This window comes from Vipera ursinii (genome assembly GCF_947247035.1).
Source record: "Vipera ursinii genome assembly, chromosome: 8".
Classification (NCBI taxonomy): Eukaryota; Metazoa; Chordata; class Lepidosauria; order Squamata; family Viperidae; genus Vipera; species Vipera ursinii.
In genome coordinates this window covers 22,821,784-22,838,830 of record NC_139519.1, presented here as the reverse complement: position 1 = coordinate 22,838,830, position 17,047 = coordinate 22,821,784, and the positions used below count along the sequence as shown (strand labels likewise).

The window sequence follows — 17,047 nt, the reverse complement described above, 5'->3', positions numbered from 1 at the left end:
GCCAAGTAATAAAATAAGCCACCAACAAGTGGCTTTGTTTGTGGCCTGCAAGATTTTGGCTGCAGAACTGTTGACCTCGCCGAATATTCTTGCAGCCAGCAGCAGTGCGGTAACAATCCAGATGTGGTTGATTCATCAAAGGGAAGCAGCTGTTATAGCACTAGAAGCCAGCCAAACCAGAGTTTCCCCTCTTGCTTGAGAGGGGATGCAGAAAGGGCCAAGAGACGATAGGAGCGCGCTTCGGATTTAGCACACCTGGTTTGCACTTCTACCCTCTTGGGGCTCATGGGGGGGTGTCCCCCTTTCCTTCCGATAGGAAAGGGAGGGAGGAAGGAAGAAGCATAAAGTCAAGGGAGGGAGGGAGCAGTGGCGTAGTGTGGGTTGTCAGCACCCGGGGCAAGGCAAGTAATTTGCACCCCGTAACCCGTGGATTTTAGCACTCAAGTCTCTTCCACTAGAAACCCTTACCCCCTAAGCACATGTATTGTTTGTGATGAAAATACTGATGTAATTAAAGTAAAATGCATCTAATGCACCCCCCCCAGATGTTGCGCCCGGTGTGGCCGGCCCCCCCCTGCACCCCCCACGCTACGCCACTGGGAAGGAGGAAGGAAGGAAGATCAGAAGAAAGTGCGAGGCGGCCGGAGCTCAGCGCGCGCACGCCTTTGGCTCCGGCCGCGCGGGCGCGTCCCCGTGCAGCGAGCCCTCTCCGTCGCCCACGCGTGGCTGGCCTTTCCCCCCCCCTCCTCTCCCGGGCGCGCGTCGGTGCCGAGGCGGGCGGGCGGGGGCGAAGGGGGTTGCCCCGTCCGGGCGCGGCGCCGGAGAGCCGAGCATCCCCGGGCTGGCACATTCTCTCCGGGCGGCGGCGCCCCACTTGGCCGCTGCCGAGCGCGCCGAGCCGGCGGAGGAGCGGGCCAGGAACATGGCGACAGCAGGCGCCGGCGGGAAGCCCGGCTCTGCCCCGGGAGCCCTTCGGCCGCCGCCGCCGCCGCCGCCGCTGCTGCTCCTGCTGCTGTTGGCCGGGCTCCTCCGGCCGGCCGCCGCCGCCGCCGCCGCCTCTCCTCGGCGGAGCCTGCTGTTGCGGGGCGCCCTGGCCCCGCGGCCCCAGGATCGGGGCTTCGCGCTGCTGCAGCAGCCTCCGGATCTCCCCGGCCCTGGGCAGCCCCCGCGGCGGCCAAGGAGCGCCCAGCCGCCGCCGCCGCCGCCGCCGGAGGAGCCGCTGAAGGTGTACGGCCAGGTGAGCGGTCCCCGGACGGGCAGCTCTGCTCTGCCGCGGCGCGACCCTCTCTGCTGGCCTCCCCCACCCCCATTCCCCCCCCTCTCCCGAGCTGCTGGCCTCCGTCAGTCCCGGCTTTTCCAACCGGGTGCCAAGCGGAGAGGAGGGGGCTCCCCCTCCCCCAGGAAACGTCCTTGGAAGAGCCCCTTTGCCGCCACTCGCGGACTCCCCCTCCCCACTGTGGCCTTGGCGCCCGCGGGGGTTCGGTTTTTCGGGGGGAGGGGGGGAGAGCCCGACGACGCTTGCGGGAAGGAGAACCACGATTCAGGGGTCCCTTTCCTCCCCCCCCCGCCTTGGTTGGTGCTTTAATTGAGGAGAGGGGCTTGGTTTGTCCTGCAGCCCCCGAGAAACGAGCTAACGGGACCTGCCTAGCAATGAAGCCGGATACTTTATCTTTTTTTGGGGGGGGGTTGTAAATCAGGGCTGAGTGCCTCTGGCTCCGTTGCAAGGGGAGGGGAGGGGAGCAAATTAGAATTAGGGGGCAGGGATGAGGGACAGGGTGTGAATCTTCCCACAGACAGATATTTAAAGGTTAACATCCTTGGTGAAGGGTGCAGTGCAAAAGGAGCAGCGCCACGGTTGTTTAAGATGGGTCCAGAAAGACCACCATGGAGCAAGTTGAATGTTTGTTACCTTGCTTGCAGCCCTCTCACCGAGGGCTTGGATAGCCCGGGATGCTGGGTTTCTCAGGGGAAGGTGGTCTGGAAAAAAATCACGCACATCAAGCCTGCTTTGCAGTTGGACTTCATGGTCTGTTGCAAGAAGAACTGGAAATCCCAGTTTTTATGGGACTCATTTGTTGGCAGTTTGCAAACAATTCCTACCAGGACTCTCATTTTCTTGTTGTAACCTGCAGCTGTCCAGATTTGAGTCCCAAAGGTGCTTTTTCCGAAGGGAAGCTGGACTTTCTCGGTTTTTGCTTTGAAAATGTTTTGCTTCTCGTCCAAGAAGCTCCTTCGGTTCTGATATTCCCCACCAGACAGCTAGAACTGAAGAAGCTTCTTGGATAAGAAGGGAAATGTTTTCAAAGGAAAAACAAACTTAACAAAGCCATCTTTGTTTTGGAAAGCCATCCCTGATCTGGATGGCCTAAAATCTCCACCGACTTGGAGGGTGCTGGTGTTTCCATCAACCATGGCAAACAATATGGGGAGCGGGGTTCCCACTGAACTTCAACGCTGATGTAGCTTTTGGATCTTCTCACCTAAGAACGATGAAATACACAATTGTCATCCTGTGCGCTAGCTGGAATTCCCTGTGGAAGAACTGTAGGGGTGTCCTCTCGAAACTTCTCCATCTCCTTCCTAGACAAGCTCAAGTTTGCCTTTTTTTGTGATGTCAACCTATGTGGTCTCTGTTGATCCCATGAGACACACCAAGTTCCAACCTTCTCCTCTTTCTCCATGACATAAAAGCTGATGTGAGATTAAAGGGGAGCTATCTTTAAATTTAAGGAAGGCCTCTGAAAGAATAAGAGTTGTGAGGAACCGCAATTCTCTGCTGTAATGAAAGAGTTACTCACATTTCTAATAGGCAGCCGGAACTATTGTCAGAAATGGCAATCACTATTTTTAGGAAAGATGGAAGAGAGTGTGAAGAGCACAATAGACCTTCTGTTTGCTTAAAGGTGCTCATGGGGTTCCTGCGAAGTAATCCAGATTAAGACGACTTCTATCCCCTAGCCCCAGTCAATAAACATGGCCTTCTTTTTTAACAAGCCATAAATCTCGTCAGTTCAACAATGGTTTATTATTTTGGCATCATGTTTGTAGGATAACGAAGGGAGCAAAATTGGCCAAGAAGACACCAGGTTAAAAAATGGTCTTCAGAATGCCCCAATATTCATTAGCCGGAAAGGCCGATGATTTAAGAGTAAAATCAAGTCTTCCTGGATGTCTAAACCCCATTAAACCAACCCAAAAACTTCTGGATCCCAGAATTTTACTGGCTGGGCACTGGTTTTCCATGGCTGAATTTCTCTTTTTTCCCCTAATTCCTTTGTTCTTCCTGTTTCTCCCCCTCCCCTAAGGATCCCAAAACTGTGTGAAAATCTGGATTATTCAGTGCTTCCCTCTGCATCCTTTTGGTGTGTTTTTTCAAATGCTTGAGACTTCTGCATCCCAGAATAAAGTCTGAGCCATCCTGTATTATGGCAAAATAAAGCCTAAGAAATCCACTTCAGAGCTAGACAACTTTTCCCGGGCCAACCTAATGCATAAGCGTGAAGGGGGCCAAGAAGAGGCCTTTGACCTGATAGAAAGATTTTTCCCCACTTTATATGATGGGACGGTGCCTAGGAGGGAAAAATGAGATTTTTTTCCCCCCAAACAGAATAGACCTTCTTATGTGCAAGTAGTCCCCAATTTACGACCACAATTGAGCCCAAAATTTCTCTTGCTAAGCGAGACAGCTGTTCAGTGAGTTTTGCCCCATTTTGCGACCTTTCTTGCCACGGTCATTAAGGGAATCACTTCAGCATGGTTCTTAAGCGAATATGGCTTCCCCCATTGACTTTGCTCATCAGAAGGTCGCAGAAGGGGATCAGGTGACCCCCCCCGGGACACTGCAACTGTCATAAATGTGAGTCAATTGCCAAGCATCTGAATTTTCATCACATGACCCTGGGGATGCTGCAGTGGTTGTAGGTTGCGAAAAATAACCCCAAATCACTTTTTCCAGTGTTGTTGTAACTTTGAATGGTCACTAAATAAATGCTTCTAAGCCGAGGACTACCTCTGTGCCCATCCTAACTTTGTCTGTTTCGTGGTCACATTCCGTTTTCAGAGCATTAAAAAATACACCCCCCCCCCGAAGGCCTCTTTAGCAACTGGTTGGTTCCCATAGCAGCCAACTGGATGCCTTTGAAACTCAGCCAGAAACCAATGTCAACATGTTGATGTCCCACGACGGTAGTCCATACTAGAGGTAATATCAATCTTCACATCAGTACATGCACTTTTAATTTTAATAATGTCTGTGCTGGCTAGAAATTACAATTCAATATCTCAGTTTGGCTCTAGTTGACCTTGGCCAACCCAGTTTCAGCCTGTTCATTTCTTTCTGTTAGGGTGTCTCTGTTTTCACCATTCCAAGAGGACAATAAATAATAAGATATGGGCCACCAGAGACTGCTGGAGAACATGGTTAGGCAGGCGAGCGGCTTGCTTTTTTTTTTGCTCAGCTGCCTGTTCAAAAGATCGCCTCTTTTCCATCAGCAAAATTACACAGTTCATCTCTGCCATTTCTGTGTTTTTCAGGCAGAAAACTTTCCACAGCGAAGTTGTTCCTTCTTATCAATCATGGGCTTGAATTTTTTTTAAAAAAAGGTCCCCTTTGTAAGAAGAAAAGAAATCTGAAATTCCCATTTGCAGTTTCACTATAATGCTCGGCCTTGTTATTCAAAAGCTTCCAGCGGTAACTCTGTGTCAACAGCCTGTGTTGATAGCAGCTGTCTGCATGTTCAGGTGTTTGCTCTTTCGTCCTTTGCAAGGAGAGGATTTGGCAATTTGAGGACAAGTGATTTTTCTGAAACCCACCACGGTCATTAGAAAAGAATTCATAGCTAATTGCTTACTTCTCTGTCACTGCAAGGTCCCCATGACCTTTCAGATACTGTGAAAAACAGTGCACGGGATTCTTAGCAAGCTCATTGGTCCTGGAGCTGTCAGTGTGCACTCTTTTTATTCAGGTGCACTTCTCTCCTAGGAATGTATCCTTCCTAGGAAATATAATAGTTTCAGAACTTCCCTTAGTAGACCCTGGAATTTCCTTGTCCGGTAAAGCATGTTTTCTATCAGAAGAGAAGATCTGTAGCTATGGCTCCAACTGAGGGATCCCTGGTGCTCTCTAAGCTTGGTGGTTTTCTTGCAATTGAATATAACAACAACAACAACAACAACAACAATGTTGGAAGGGACCTTGGAGGTCATCTAGTCCAAACCCCTGCTCATGCAGGAAACCCTGCCATTTCAGACAAACGGCTGTCCAGTCTCTTCTTAAAAACTTCCAGTGTTGCAGCAATCACAGCTTGTGGAGGGAAGTTGTTCCACTGATTAATTGTTCTCACTCTCAGGAAATTCCTCCTTAGCTCTAGGTTAGTTCTCTCTTTGTTTAGTTTCCATCCCTTGCTTCTTGTCCTGCCTTCAGGTGCTTTGGAGAATAGCTTGACTCCCTCTAATATTTAATGAATGTTGTCCAAGCTCCTTAGGAAATCTCTTCAGCTGAGGAATATGTACAAGAATCAGGCAAAAAATGTCAAGCATATTGTGAGGCATGAAAAAAAAGAAAGAGCTACGGCTTTGCTTTGTACCACTGTCTTGATTTTATGGGGGCTAGCACTGATAATGGTACTTAGTTAGGTAATGAAAGGTCTGCAAGAAAAGAACCAAGCTTGGAGAGCACAAGAACCCCACATGTTTTGTATATTGTCATTGGATTCCTTGCCTGATGCAGACATGTTTTGAGTTGTGTTCTAAAGGCCAACATCGAGTCCAACAGGCTGGGGAAGTTGAGATAGTGACTCAACACTTCTCAAGGAAATCTGGTTGAACAGCAACAGGGGGTTCATTGTTGACCTGTGCAATAGTTGGCCAAAGAGATAGTAGAGCCTGTTGGGTTTGGTAAAGCTGCATGGCAGGTGGCCAGTATTGGGCAAAATCAAGGATGAGCGTACCAAGTGTTTGTGATTTATTCCCATTGCTTCATTGTTAGTTTCAGCCACATTGTTGCACCACACATCCCTGGCACGAAAGATGAACTAGATGGAAAGCACGTCCAAAGCAGAATCCAAAACATCATCCACCTCCTCTATATTCCCAACAAAACCCAACTTCTACAAGCAGGATGTAACAGGTGTGTTCAAATGACCTTGGGAGAGGTAGGATGGTGAGAAGTTGCTACTTAAGGAACAATTAGATAAGAGAGGGCATAGCCTGCAGCTGCAAAACAGGCAGAGAAAGAGACTTAGGAAGGAACCTCTCTAACATTGTTATAAAAGAGTTTGCAGGAGAAATGTCCCTTTGGACTTGCAAGATTCTGTTAATGTAACCGTAGGACAGGGGTCTTCAAACTTGGCCCTTTTATGACTTGTAGACTTCAACTCCCAGAATTCCTCAGCTAGCATGCTGGGAGTTGCAAGTCCACAAGTCATAAAAGGGCTAAGTTTGAAGACCCCTGCCTTAGGATATAGTAGAATAAGTGTATTTCATTGTGTTTTCTTTCTGATCTGCCTGACACATTCACTGAAGGCAAAGTGGTCATTCAACCTGGTCATTGGCTTGACTAGAGGGTGAAGCTCCTGTTGGTCTTCCAAGTCTTTGAGTGGTCACTGGATTCCCTTAGAATTAGGTTTGAAGTCCACTCTTAAAGTTGCTGAAATTGAGAAACACGTAGCTTTTCCCAACTTCTTATCTTCCAATCATGATGGGGTTGAAATTTCAGAGTTCCTAGCAGGAATGGAGGCAGCACCAGCTGGACCATTTTATGAGTTGCAGTCCCACCCATCTGGATGGCACCTGCTTGGCACAAGTTTGCCGTATATTTTGCTTAAACTGAATGTAGCCCCAAGAGACCATTTGTTGATTTGTGAGCATAATTTCCTGAGTGTAATGAAAATGGATTGCTGGTCACCTGTGGTCCTTAATTCTAATCACAGTTCCTTGTTTTTCCCGTTTCCTGCCGCCCGCTGGGTGTTTCCTGTGACATCTCAGAAATGGTTTGATTTCAAAGAAAAGGATTACATGTTAATCTGTTGCATAGTTTAGGATGTGAAATATTATCTTCCCTCCAGCTGTTGCGCAGTTCATTCTCATGCAGAATTAGCTTCTGTAATTCCGATTTCTTTATCCCTTATTGCTCCAGTCCGTGATGGTGATTTATTATTATGCTGATTATACAGATGAAGAAACTCAACCTTGGAAGGGAATATTTTGCCCCAGGGAATGAGTTAGATGTGGGAGAGACACAATTAAATCTGCCAGATCTCCTCTAACCGAAAGAGGAAGCACAAGCTCTGTTATTTTGCTCTCTTGCTCTCTCATTTTAAATCTGTACAGTAAAGACTTAAATAATTAAGTATTTTATTTCTGTCACTCTCCACGTCAATGTCCAATCAAACCTCTCTTCCTGTTCTATCTAACAGGTTGAAGGATGATGTTGGCAAAACTTTGCTTCGTTAAATAGGCAGAAAACCCATTTGTCCTTGCGAGTTGTTTTGAGTCTTCTTAGCTTATTGCATGAACACAATCAAGGGCTGCTTATTCAGTAAACCATCATTAAACAAACAATGGCTTCTTGTGATCTAAAAATTCTGCCTGTGGCTGTGAAGGTGCAGAGTTCAGGTAGCTCTCGACATACAGCCATTGGTGTAGTGGCCATTCAAAGTTACGATAGCCCTGATAAAAGTATTCTAGTTGAGCAGTCCTCACATTTATGACCGTTGCAGCATCTCCATGTTGGTGTGCTGAAAATTCGGTTGCTTGGCAACTGGCATTTGATTGACATTTGTGACCTTCCCAGCTGGCTTCCAAGAAGCAAAGTCAATGGGAGAAGGTAGATTTGCTTAACGACTGTGTGATACTTAACAACTGCAGTGATTCACTTAACTCTGCGGCAAAGAAGAGTAGCTTAAGAGGAGGGGGAGGGGGAGGACTGTCAGGTCCTTAGTGCTCTCTGAGCTTGCTTGTTTTCTAGCAGACATTTCATTACCAAACTAGGCTGGAGGCTAAAACATATAGGGAACGGTTGCTGGAATTGGGTATGTGTAGTTTAACGAAGAGAAGGGTGAGGCTTCCAATATCTCAGGGGCTGCCACAAAGAAGAGGGAGCCAAGCTATTCTCCAAAGCACCTGAAGGCAGGAAAAGAAGCAACGGATGGAAAGTAACCAAGGAGAGAAGCAACCTAGAACTAAGGAGAAACTTCCTGACAGTTAGAACAACTAACCAGTGGAACAACCTGCCTCCAGAGGTGGTGAATGCTCCAACACTGGAGGTTTTTAAGAAGAGACTGGACAGCCATTTGCCTGAAATGGTATAAGGTTTCCTGCCTGAGCAGGGGGTTGGACTTCCAAGGTCCCTTCCAACTTATTATTATTATTATTATTATTATTATTATTATTATTATTATTATTATTATTATTATTATTATTATTATTATTGCTAGAAGAGAATGAGGTGGTGGTGGTGGTGGTGGAGTAGGAGGAGGAGGAGGAGGAGGAGGAGGAGGGCTGTCAGGTCCTTGGTGAGCTCAGCTTGCTGGCTTTCTAGCAGTCATTTCATTACCAAACTAGGTAACATCATCAGCTCTAGCACCAAGAACCCCACATAGTATTTTAATGAAAGCCCTAGCAATTTTTCTTACATTCCTCACAATATGCTTGTAGATATTCCTCACTTGAAGAGATTTCTTAAGGAGCTTGGACAATATTCATTGGGTGGCTTCAATACGTAGGGAGACCAGATCTTGCAGGCTCATCAGAAACAAAAACAGGGAGAGCAGAGCTGGATGAAGTGGGGGAGGGGTATCACTTTCTACTCTTAGGAATATCTCCTTCACTGTTTTTTTTAAATCTGTCTCTGCCTGCCACTAATCCCCAAAATGATATTTGTCCTTCATAAAGCAGCTAATTCCTTAACAGGACCTGCCCTCTTTTTTGGGGGGAGTTGAAGCGTGGCTAAACGTTTCTGTTGCATTTCGTGCTGGGCTCCGGGCTGACGTCACCTGAAGCCGCACACCTGCTCCCTGTGCTGTTTACTTCTGAAGGGCGGCTCCAGAGGAACGGCTCCAGGTCTCTTGGGCCCAACCTCAGCCTCTGAGTCACAAACAGGCCATTCATGAGCCGTTGGCTTCATATTTAGAAGTCCCTCAGGCAGAACGGAGCCGTTGGGAGCCGTTTTGATAAGGAGCTGAAAGTGGCCTTGCTGTCTTATGAAAAGGCTCTCCGAACATTGTCTGTGTCGGCCTCATGTGTGGGGATGTATGTGCATGCAGGTCACGGGACACAGGGTACCGGGGGCTGGAAGAGAAGAGTCTAATGTGGCAACATGGGAAGGGACCAGACTGGACAACTTTTCATTCCAGTTTCTCCTTTGGAATATTCTATTATGATTATAATTATTATTACTGTTTTTAATAATAATAATAATAATAATAATAATAATAATAATAATAATAATAATAATAACTGTTTTTAATAATAATAATAATAATAATAATAATAATATTAATAATAATAAAAGTAGTAGTAGTAGTACTACTACTACTACTACTACTAGTAGTAGTAGTAGTAATTGATTGTTACAAACAAATAAGTGCTTAGTAAACAGTGTGATGACCGGGTCCATTTGTTACTCAAGATTACAACTTAACATTCTTCAATACTACACAATCCAATGCTTTCTTTCTCTTCCTGACCCTCCTTTCTTCCCATATTCTTTTCATTTTCCCAACACTATGCAAATACAGTTCTTACTACTATTAATACATACAAAATTAAATAGACACGTCCTCATATTTTTCTAGGGTTATACAAACAACAATAATAGTTTATAACCTCTTTTCTAAACAGTTTATATTTCAGTTGTATTTGCAATTAAAGTCTCCCTGTTAAATCAATATCCTGTTTTTTCAAGCTCTTACTTAAGTTTAATTTCCCACCAATATTTGGAACATCTTCGTCAGTGATGATTTTCTCTAAATTAGTTAACATTTGTGTAGCTAAGAATTTCATTTATACAAGCCATCCTGGTGTTTTCATATTTCCCTCTCTCTCTCTCTCTCTCTCTCTCTCTCTCTCTCTCTCTCTCTCTCTCTCTCTCTCTCTCTCTCTCTCTCTCTCTCCCTCTCCCTCTCCCTCTCCCTTTCTCTCTTTCTCTCTCTCCAGCAAATTTCCTGTTTTTCCAAAGAAATAGAAGGACAAATAGGGTAACTGATGTTGAACAAAGCATTGATTTGCTCCCCAAACTGGAAGGGCTCCAAATCTTTAAACAATTTTCCGTTCGACGTCACACAGAGGGTGGATATCTGTGCATCTGTTAGTGTGCATGCGTGGTTTGCCAGGGGGCAAAGTTGCATCTGGAGAAGAGATGCTGCATTTCACCCAAACTGGAACCTACTTGGGTGGAAATGGAAGTTCAGCTACTTCCTTCTTCCTTCCCTTCTTCCCTCCTTTCCTGAAAAGGGACCAGGTTTTGTCCATATTCCTTGTGAAAAATTTCCTTTGTGATTTAATTGTAGTGTTGCAGAAAGCTGCACAGTTGAAGATCAGGACAGAAAACTGTAGCTTTTCCTGGAATTTCAGGTTTTGATTCCCTGTTCTGAGGTAATTTACCTCCCCTTTTTCTATAGCAGTGTCTCTCAACCTTGGCAAATTTAAGAGGTGTGGACTTCAACTCCCAGAATTCCCCAGCCAGCCATGTTGGCTGGGGAATTCTGGGAGTGAAGTCTACACCTCTTAAAAGTTGCTAAGGTTGGGAGACACTGTTTACAGCGATGAGCAGATTGTGAATTCACTTCCCATTGAACAATGCACATATTTGTTAGCGTGTGTGTGCAGGAGCCTCATATTATGATCCAATATTCTGGTTTTGCTCCAGTGTTTCTTTGCAATTGTTCTGATGAGCCTTTCTCCTTGATAGCTATAATAAGGATTTGCCATCTGCTTTGAAAATGTTGCCTAAATTGTGCAGTATAAATGCTTCTTTTAAAACAAAATCCCCTAAAGCAAATATAAAATTACCTTTTAAGTATAGATTAATTTATGCAGGCTTTTCTAAAAATGTTGATTTTGCTACTCTGTTGATTTAGCTGTGTTTATACAGTATTCCTCTGTCTTTTCTGCTTTAGCTGTGGTTGTTTTCTTTGCTTTTTTCTCTTTATTTATTTGTTTGCTTGTTTTTTTCTCTTATGGGGGTGATATTGTTATAATGTATTATTTTTAACATGAGCAGCCCTGGAAATTTTCGTTCTGCTTTTTAAACTAAAGTCAGAGAAAAGCGAAGATAAAAATGCCAAACTAAGAAATAATAACTTAACACAGTGCTGGCTGGGGAATTCTTATGTTGCTTATGTTCATCTTATGTTGCTAAGGCTGAGAAACACTGCGTGTATTTAGTTTATTTATTAAACAAATTTATATAGCTGCCATGCTCACATAAAGGTAACTCTAGGCGGCATACAAAATTTTTAAAAAATCCATCCTATAATAAAACTCCACAAGTTAGCAGCATACCTACAGAATCTTCCCAATTTTTCTGTGTTGTCTGTTCCTGATTTAAACTTGCTAAAAGTGTAAAGACGGACCATAATAGCAATGTTCCAGTATTTGAGGGGCTGACACAAAAAGGAGGGGGTCAACTTATTCTCCAAAGCGCCTGAAGGCAGGACAAGAAGCAACGGATGGAATCTAATCAAGGAGAGAAGCAACTTAGAACTAAGGAGGAATTTCCTAACAGTGAGGGCAATTAATCAGTGGGACAACCTGCCTCCAGAAGCTGTGAGTGCTCCAACACTGGAAGTTTTTAACAAGAGACTGGACAGCCTTGTGGCTGGAATGGTGTAGGTTCTTCTGGTTGAGGAGGGGGTTGGACTAGAAGATCTCCAAGGTCCCTTCCAAGACTTGTTATTCTGTTATTCTGGAGATTTAGAGCCATTCCTTGTACAGTAGACCAGCGTTTCCTAACCTTAGGAACTTGAAGATGCGTGGACTTCAAACGCTGCAGTAGACAATCTGTTTGAAGCAGGATTTTGAGAACTCGGAAAGAAGCTAGCCTTTTCCTCAAATGACAGCTAGGTTGGAGATTTCTTACCACAGAACATTTGATTACCAGAAAGCAAACGGATGAGGTTGCTCCCTACAATTTCTTCTAGATCTAGAATGCTCTTGCTAACCTTGGTTCTCATTCTGGAGAAACGAGATCTCCAAAGAAAGAACTAAGCTGTAGTTTCCTAAAGAACTTCTGTCATGTCCAGAGGCCTATGTGTAAATAAAGATCGTGCTAAAGTCTACTGTTTTGCTTTCCATCCTGCCAGCTTCCAAAAGATTAAACAAATACACACAGGAAATGTCAGTTTTACCTTCACCTTTGGGATTAATACAGAAATAAAAGGCAACAATGAGAGTTGCCCCTTGCCAGTTTCCTAATCGGGGAGTAATGCTGTTCCCAAATATTATTTTAGTGCACCCAAAATCATGGCACTGGCAGATAGGAGTTTGATTCATATCTTTTCAGCAAGACTTATCTCTTCTGTTTATGTTATTTTATTTTGAATCATTACTCTGCACTATTTCCTTGCAGAAAACTGGAAAGCACATTTTCTGCATCCCTCCCCCCTCCCCTCGCACATCTCTTTGGAAACATTGAGGTGATATGGCTTTCTGGGCAGGATAGGAACACAAACTTAGGGATGAGGGGTTGTTGCTGTTGATGATGATGGCCCTGCCATTTCTTGGAATGCTTTCAAGTCCTGTTTTCAAATCCCCTCGGATGACACTGTCTTAAATCCTGACATTTTCAGTTTGTCCGAAAAGCTAGTTCTTCCCTTGAAAGCCAAACTTTCATCCTTGTTGACCCCTCGGTTGCAAATGTCTGCTGGGATGAAAGCAGCAGATCAAAAGAAGCTCCAGGTGTTGCTTGCCTTCAGACAGACAGAGACCCAGAGCCTTGTTCTCACAGTTGTGATCAAGGGTACAGCTGCCTTGCTTTGATTATTATTTATAATGCTTGCATCACAGGGTTTGAAATGCATTCATTCTTCAGCCACATCCTGTGTCAAGTGGGATGGCTGGTCTCCCCCTGGGTTTGAACTCAAAAATAGGTGAAGAGATAAAGATGGAAATTACGTGGGTAGCATTTGTCTGCAACACTCTAAAGTAGAAAATCTGAGCAGCCGTCTGATCTTGGGAAATGTACGTCTAATTTAGAAGAAGCTGCATTTTTTATTTTTAGCACGTGTGCACACACATTCACACACAGCCTGCTGCGTACACTCCTGTATAAGAAGTTGCAGACAGGTCTTGATGCTTGGGACAGCTGGTTGGGCTGCATATCAATTTAATAAACACATAAATTAATACATTCTCTTTGTGCTTCCATGTTCTCCAAGCCATCTTTCCACCACTGAAGCCAACCAGCTTTACAAACTGGTGGGAATGTCTCTGGAGATTCTCAATCATCCAGGTCATAGTTGTCCCTTTTCAAAAGCACAACTGGACTTTCCTTGTGTTTTCTTGGAAGACGTTTCACTTCTCATCCAAGAAGCTTCCTCGGTTGAACAGAGGAAGTCACACAACCAGTGAAGCTTCTTGGATGAAGTCCTAAGTCACTCTTTTCATGCCGTTGTAACTTGGAACGGTCACTAAATGAGCTGTTGTAAGTGGAGGACTACCTGCACCGCTGGTGGAATGCCAGTCTCTCTCCATGGTAATAATAAAGTACATCAGCCCTGAGCTTAGAGATGACTCACTGACCTTGAGAAAAAAACAACTCTGTATAGTTATCCTCTTCTGAGGAAATAGTTGTGTTTCGTTCTTCATGCCTGGATGATGGCAAAGAGAGACGCTGATGGAAATGTCCACAGAAGCCTGGTAGAATTCAGTGAACCTAATTCAGTGAACCTAAAAAAGATGTTGAGACTCTAGAAAGAGCGCAGAGAAGCGCAACAAAGATGTTCAGGAAACTGGAGGCTAAAACACACAGAGAACAGAATTGAGTCTGTCTAGCCTAATGAAGCCTAATGAAGAGAAGGACAAGGGGGGGACATGATAGCAAGTCTTCCAATATCCCAGGGGTTGCCACAAGGAAGAGGCAGACAGGCTATTCTCCAAAGCACCTGAAGGCAGGACAAGAAGCAACAGATGGAAAGTGGAAGCAACCTAGAACTAAGGAGAAATTTCCTGACAGTTAGAAAAATTAATCAGTGGAACAACCTGCCTCCAGAAGCTGTGAATGCTCCAACACTGGAAATTTTGAAGAAGAGACTGGACAGCCATTTGTCTGAAATGGTACAGGGTTTCCTGCCTGAGCAGGGAGTTGGACTAGAAGACCTCCAAGGTCCCTTCCAACTCTATTATTATTATTATTATTACTAACACTGCCCTGCTCCGGAGCTCTGCTTTCTCCTCTTTCAAATGACAGTGTATAAGGTAATCAAACAGCCTCTCCCTTTCTCATTTCCTCAAGGGCTGAAATCGGCTAGGAAGCTTAGTCTGGAGAGGTTTCCTTCACCTTTTATCTCTTTCATTGTTTGTTGCTTTTCTTTTAACCACATTTTCTCTTTCCAGGTTAGCTTGAACGATTCACACAATCAAATGGTGGTTCACTGGGCTGGGGAGAAGAGCGATGTGATTGTAGCTTTGGCCCGGGATAGCTTGGCACTGCCAGGTCCCAAATTTAGTGATGTAAGTATTTTGTGTTTTATGTTTGGCTATTTATTGTTAATCAGATATTGTTTGCATTTAGGTTGGAAAACATTCCCAAAGAAGACACCTTAATCTTTTCTGAGCATCAACAGAGTGTGCTGCTTTAATCCCTCCTCCTCCTTCTCCTCCTCCTCTCCTCTCCACCCTAAAGATCTCTGCAACTATAAAGTGTTTTTTTAAACCTTGGATTCTGATGGTACTTGAATCACAGCACTTACCACTCGTGAACATGTAGGAGGGACTAATAGAGCAGCAAAATCTAGGAAAGCCAAATTTAACAAAAGGTGATTTTTGGTTGGCTGGCTGAATAGATGGCATGTGATTTTTGGAGCAGGGAAAGGCAATTAACATGTAAAGATAACATATTAATATTTTTAATCTATAAAACCAATTACCAATTTAATGGTAAAATAATTAAACCACCAAGCTAATTAAATTAATAGTTAAAGCATTAAAGCTAATAATCAGATCAGATTAACATTTAAATAGCTCAACCTTAAGTGAATTAAAGCTTCCAAGTCCTTCCCCCTTATTTGGAGGGCTGATGGAATTCTACCAAGTGGGATAGAAGGAGGGTTGTGTACAGTGTTGTTACTTTTTCTCAAGGATCTCACCAGGAACAAGAGGCAGAGTGTGAATGTGGATCTCCGCACTTCCCTCTCTGCGCATCCCTGTCCCCATCCAGGAAGCAACTTCAATTGTTTCCAGAATAATAATTTGGAATTCGTTGTACACCTTCTTCGGAAGGCAAGGAGTAGTCGCCCCACATTTTGCAAACTTTATGCGGTAGGAAAACAGCTCCTGTCCTATAAAACTAGAAGTTCAGCAAGTTTGTTTTCTTTCTGAGCCAAAAAGTGTTTTGATGGTCTGTGAAATGCACAATCCCCTTCTCGTGGAAAAAAACCCAATGGAAAAGACAAAAGACAGCAACACAACACAAAACAATAATTCTTACCTTAAGATTCAGAGGTTTATTTTGCTGATAATTTGGAACATAGCATAATAACATAACATCACTTACATTAACAACCCATTGCAATGAGGACCATATGGTATAGCAAACTCCAATAGGACAGCTGTAGGCCAATGGCCCCGAGCTAGACTTGAGCTACCATTTTATCTTGCAAAATCTGTTCCTTGTTCTTTCGTGCTGACCAGCAGTTTCCACATACACCCATGCACGTCTGAAACCTCTATCCATCTGCTACTTTTAGTTCCTCTTTTCCCACAGTTACAATACTCATGTTCCAAATATATAAAACTATCTACTTTGCAATTTCATATTGCACAAAGCTCAGCAGATTACAAGTAGTAAGTTTGTCTTGTGAAATAGTGTGGAGTTCAAGCCAAAGTTTTAAATCACTACTGTGGGCCTATCTCAAATCTGCTCCAGCCCCATTGTGTCAATTGAGGAGTGGGCTATATTTTCATTTCCCACACTCATTTCTCATGGTTTTTTTCCCCACCTTCTTTTGCTAGGTTTATATATCCTATGATTACGGGAAAACATTTAAAAAGATATCCGAAAAATTTGGTTTTGGCCCAGGAAACTCTAGCCAAGCTGTGATTGCTCAGTTCTACCACAGTCCAGCCGACAACAAAAGGGTAAGTAAAATAAATAGCTTGACTGTTGAATGGAGAAGTTACACAGGTAATCCTTGACTTAACGGACACAGTTGTGACTAGAGTTTCCGTTGCTAAGCAGGGCAGTTAAGTAGCTGACATCCGATATTACAATCTTTTTTTGTCACAGTTGCTAAGTGAACTGATGTGGTTGCTAAGTGATTCACGTGGTCATTAAGGGAATCTGGCTTCTCCCATTGACTGCTTGTTGGAAGCCGGTTTGGAAGCAATCAGAGAACTTGGGGTGCTGCAACCAGTGGAAACACTCAGAAAGCCGATTTGATCTAGCGGCTTAAGGCACCAGGCTAGAAACCAGGTAATGGTGAGTTCTAGTACCATCTTATGGCACGAAAGCCAGCCAGGTGACTTTGGGACAGTCACTCTCTCTGAGTCCCCTCACCTCTCAGGGCTGTTTCTGTGGAACTAGAACTCACCATCTCCTGGTGATTGCCACAAAGTCACCCAGGAAACTTTCATGCCTAAAGCGGAACTAGAACTCCCTGTCTCCTGGTGATTGACCCAAAGTCACCGAGACAACATTCGTGCCTAAAGTGGGACTAGAACTCACCAACTCCTACTTTCTAGCCTGGTGCCATAACTGTATGGATAATCAGACCTGAACTTTTTAGAACCTTTGTTGTTGGCAATTTGGCAGCATAACTAACTATTTAATAAACTAAATTAAATTAATTTTGAAAGAGGTGATAGGTGCCCTCTTCATCTTTTGGGATTT

General features: G+C 44.3%; 1 protein-coding gene across 2 annotated transcripts in view; it reads left to right on the top strand.

Annotated features, from left to right (window-relative positions):
- The first annotated feature begins 821 nt into the window (after nt 1-821).
- Nucleotides 822-17,047, top strand: part of SORL1 (sortilin related receptor 1) — a 60,861-nt gene continuing 44,635 nt past the window's right edge. For both annotated transcript variants that reach the window (XM_083368729.1, XM_083368728.1), the window contains exons 1-3: nt 822-1,237; nt 14,554-14,670; nt 16,171-16,296. In XM_083368729.1, the coding sequence (XP_083224855.1) occupies nt 923-1,237; nt 14,554-14,670; nt 16,171-16,296 (558 nt within the window). In that variant the 5' untranslated portion in view covers nt 822-922. The remainder of the gene's footprint in view (nt 1,238-14,553; nt 14,671-16,170; nt 16,297-17,047) is intronic.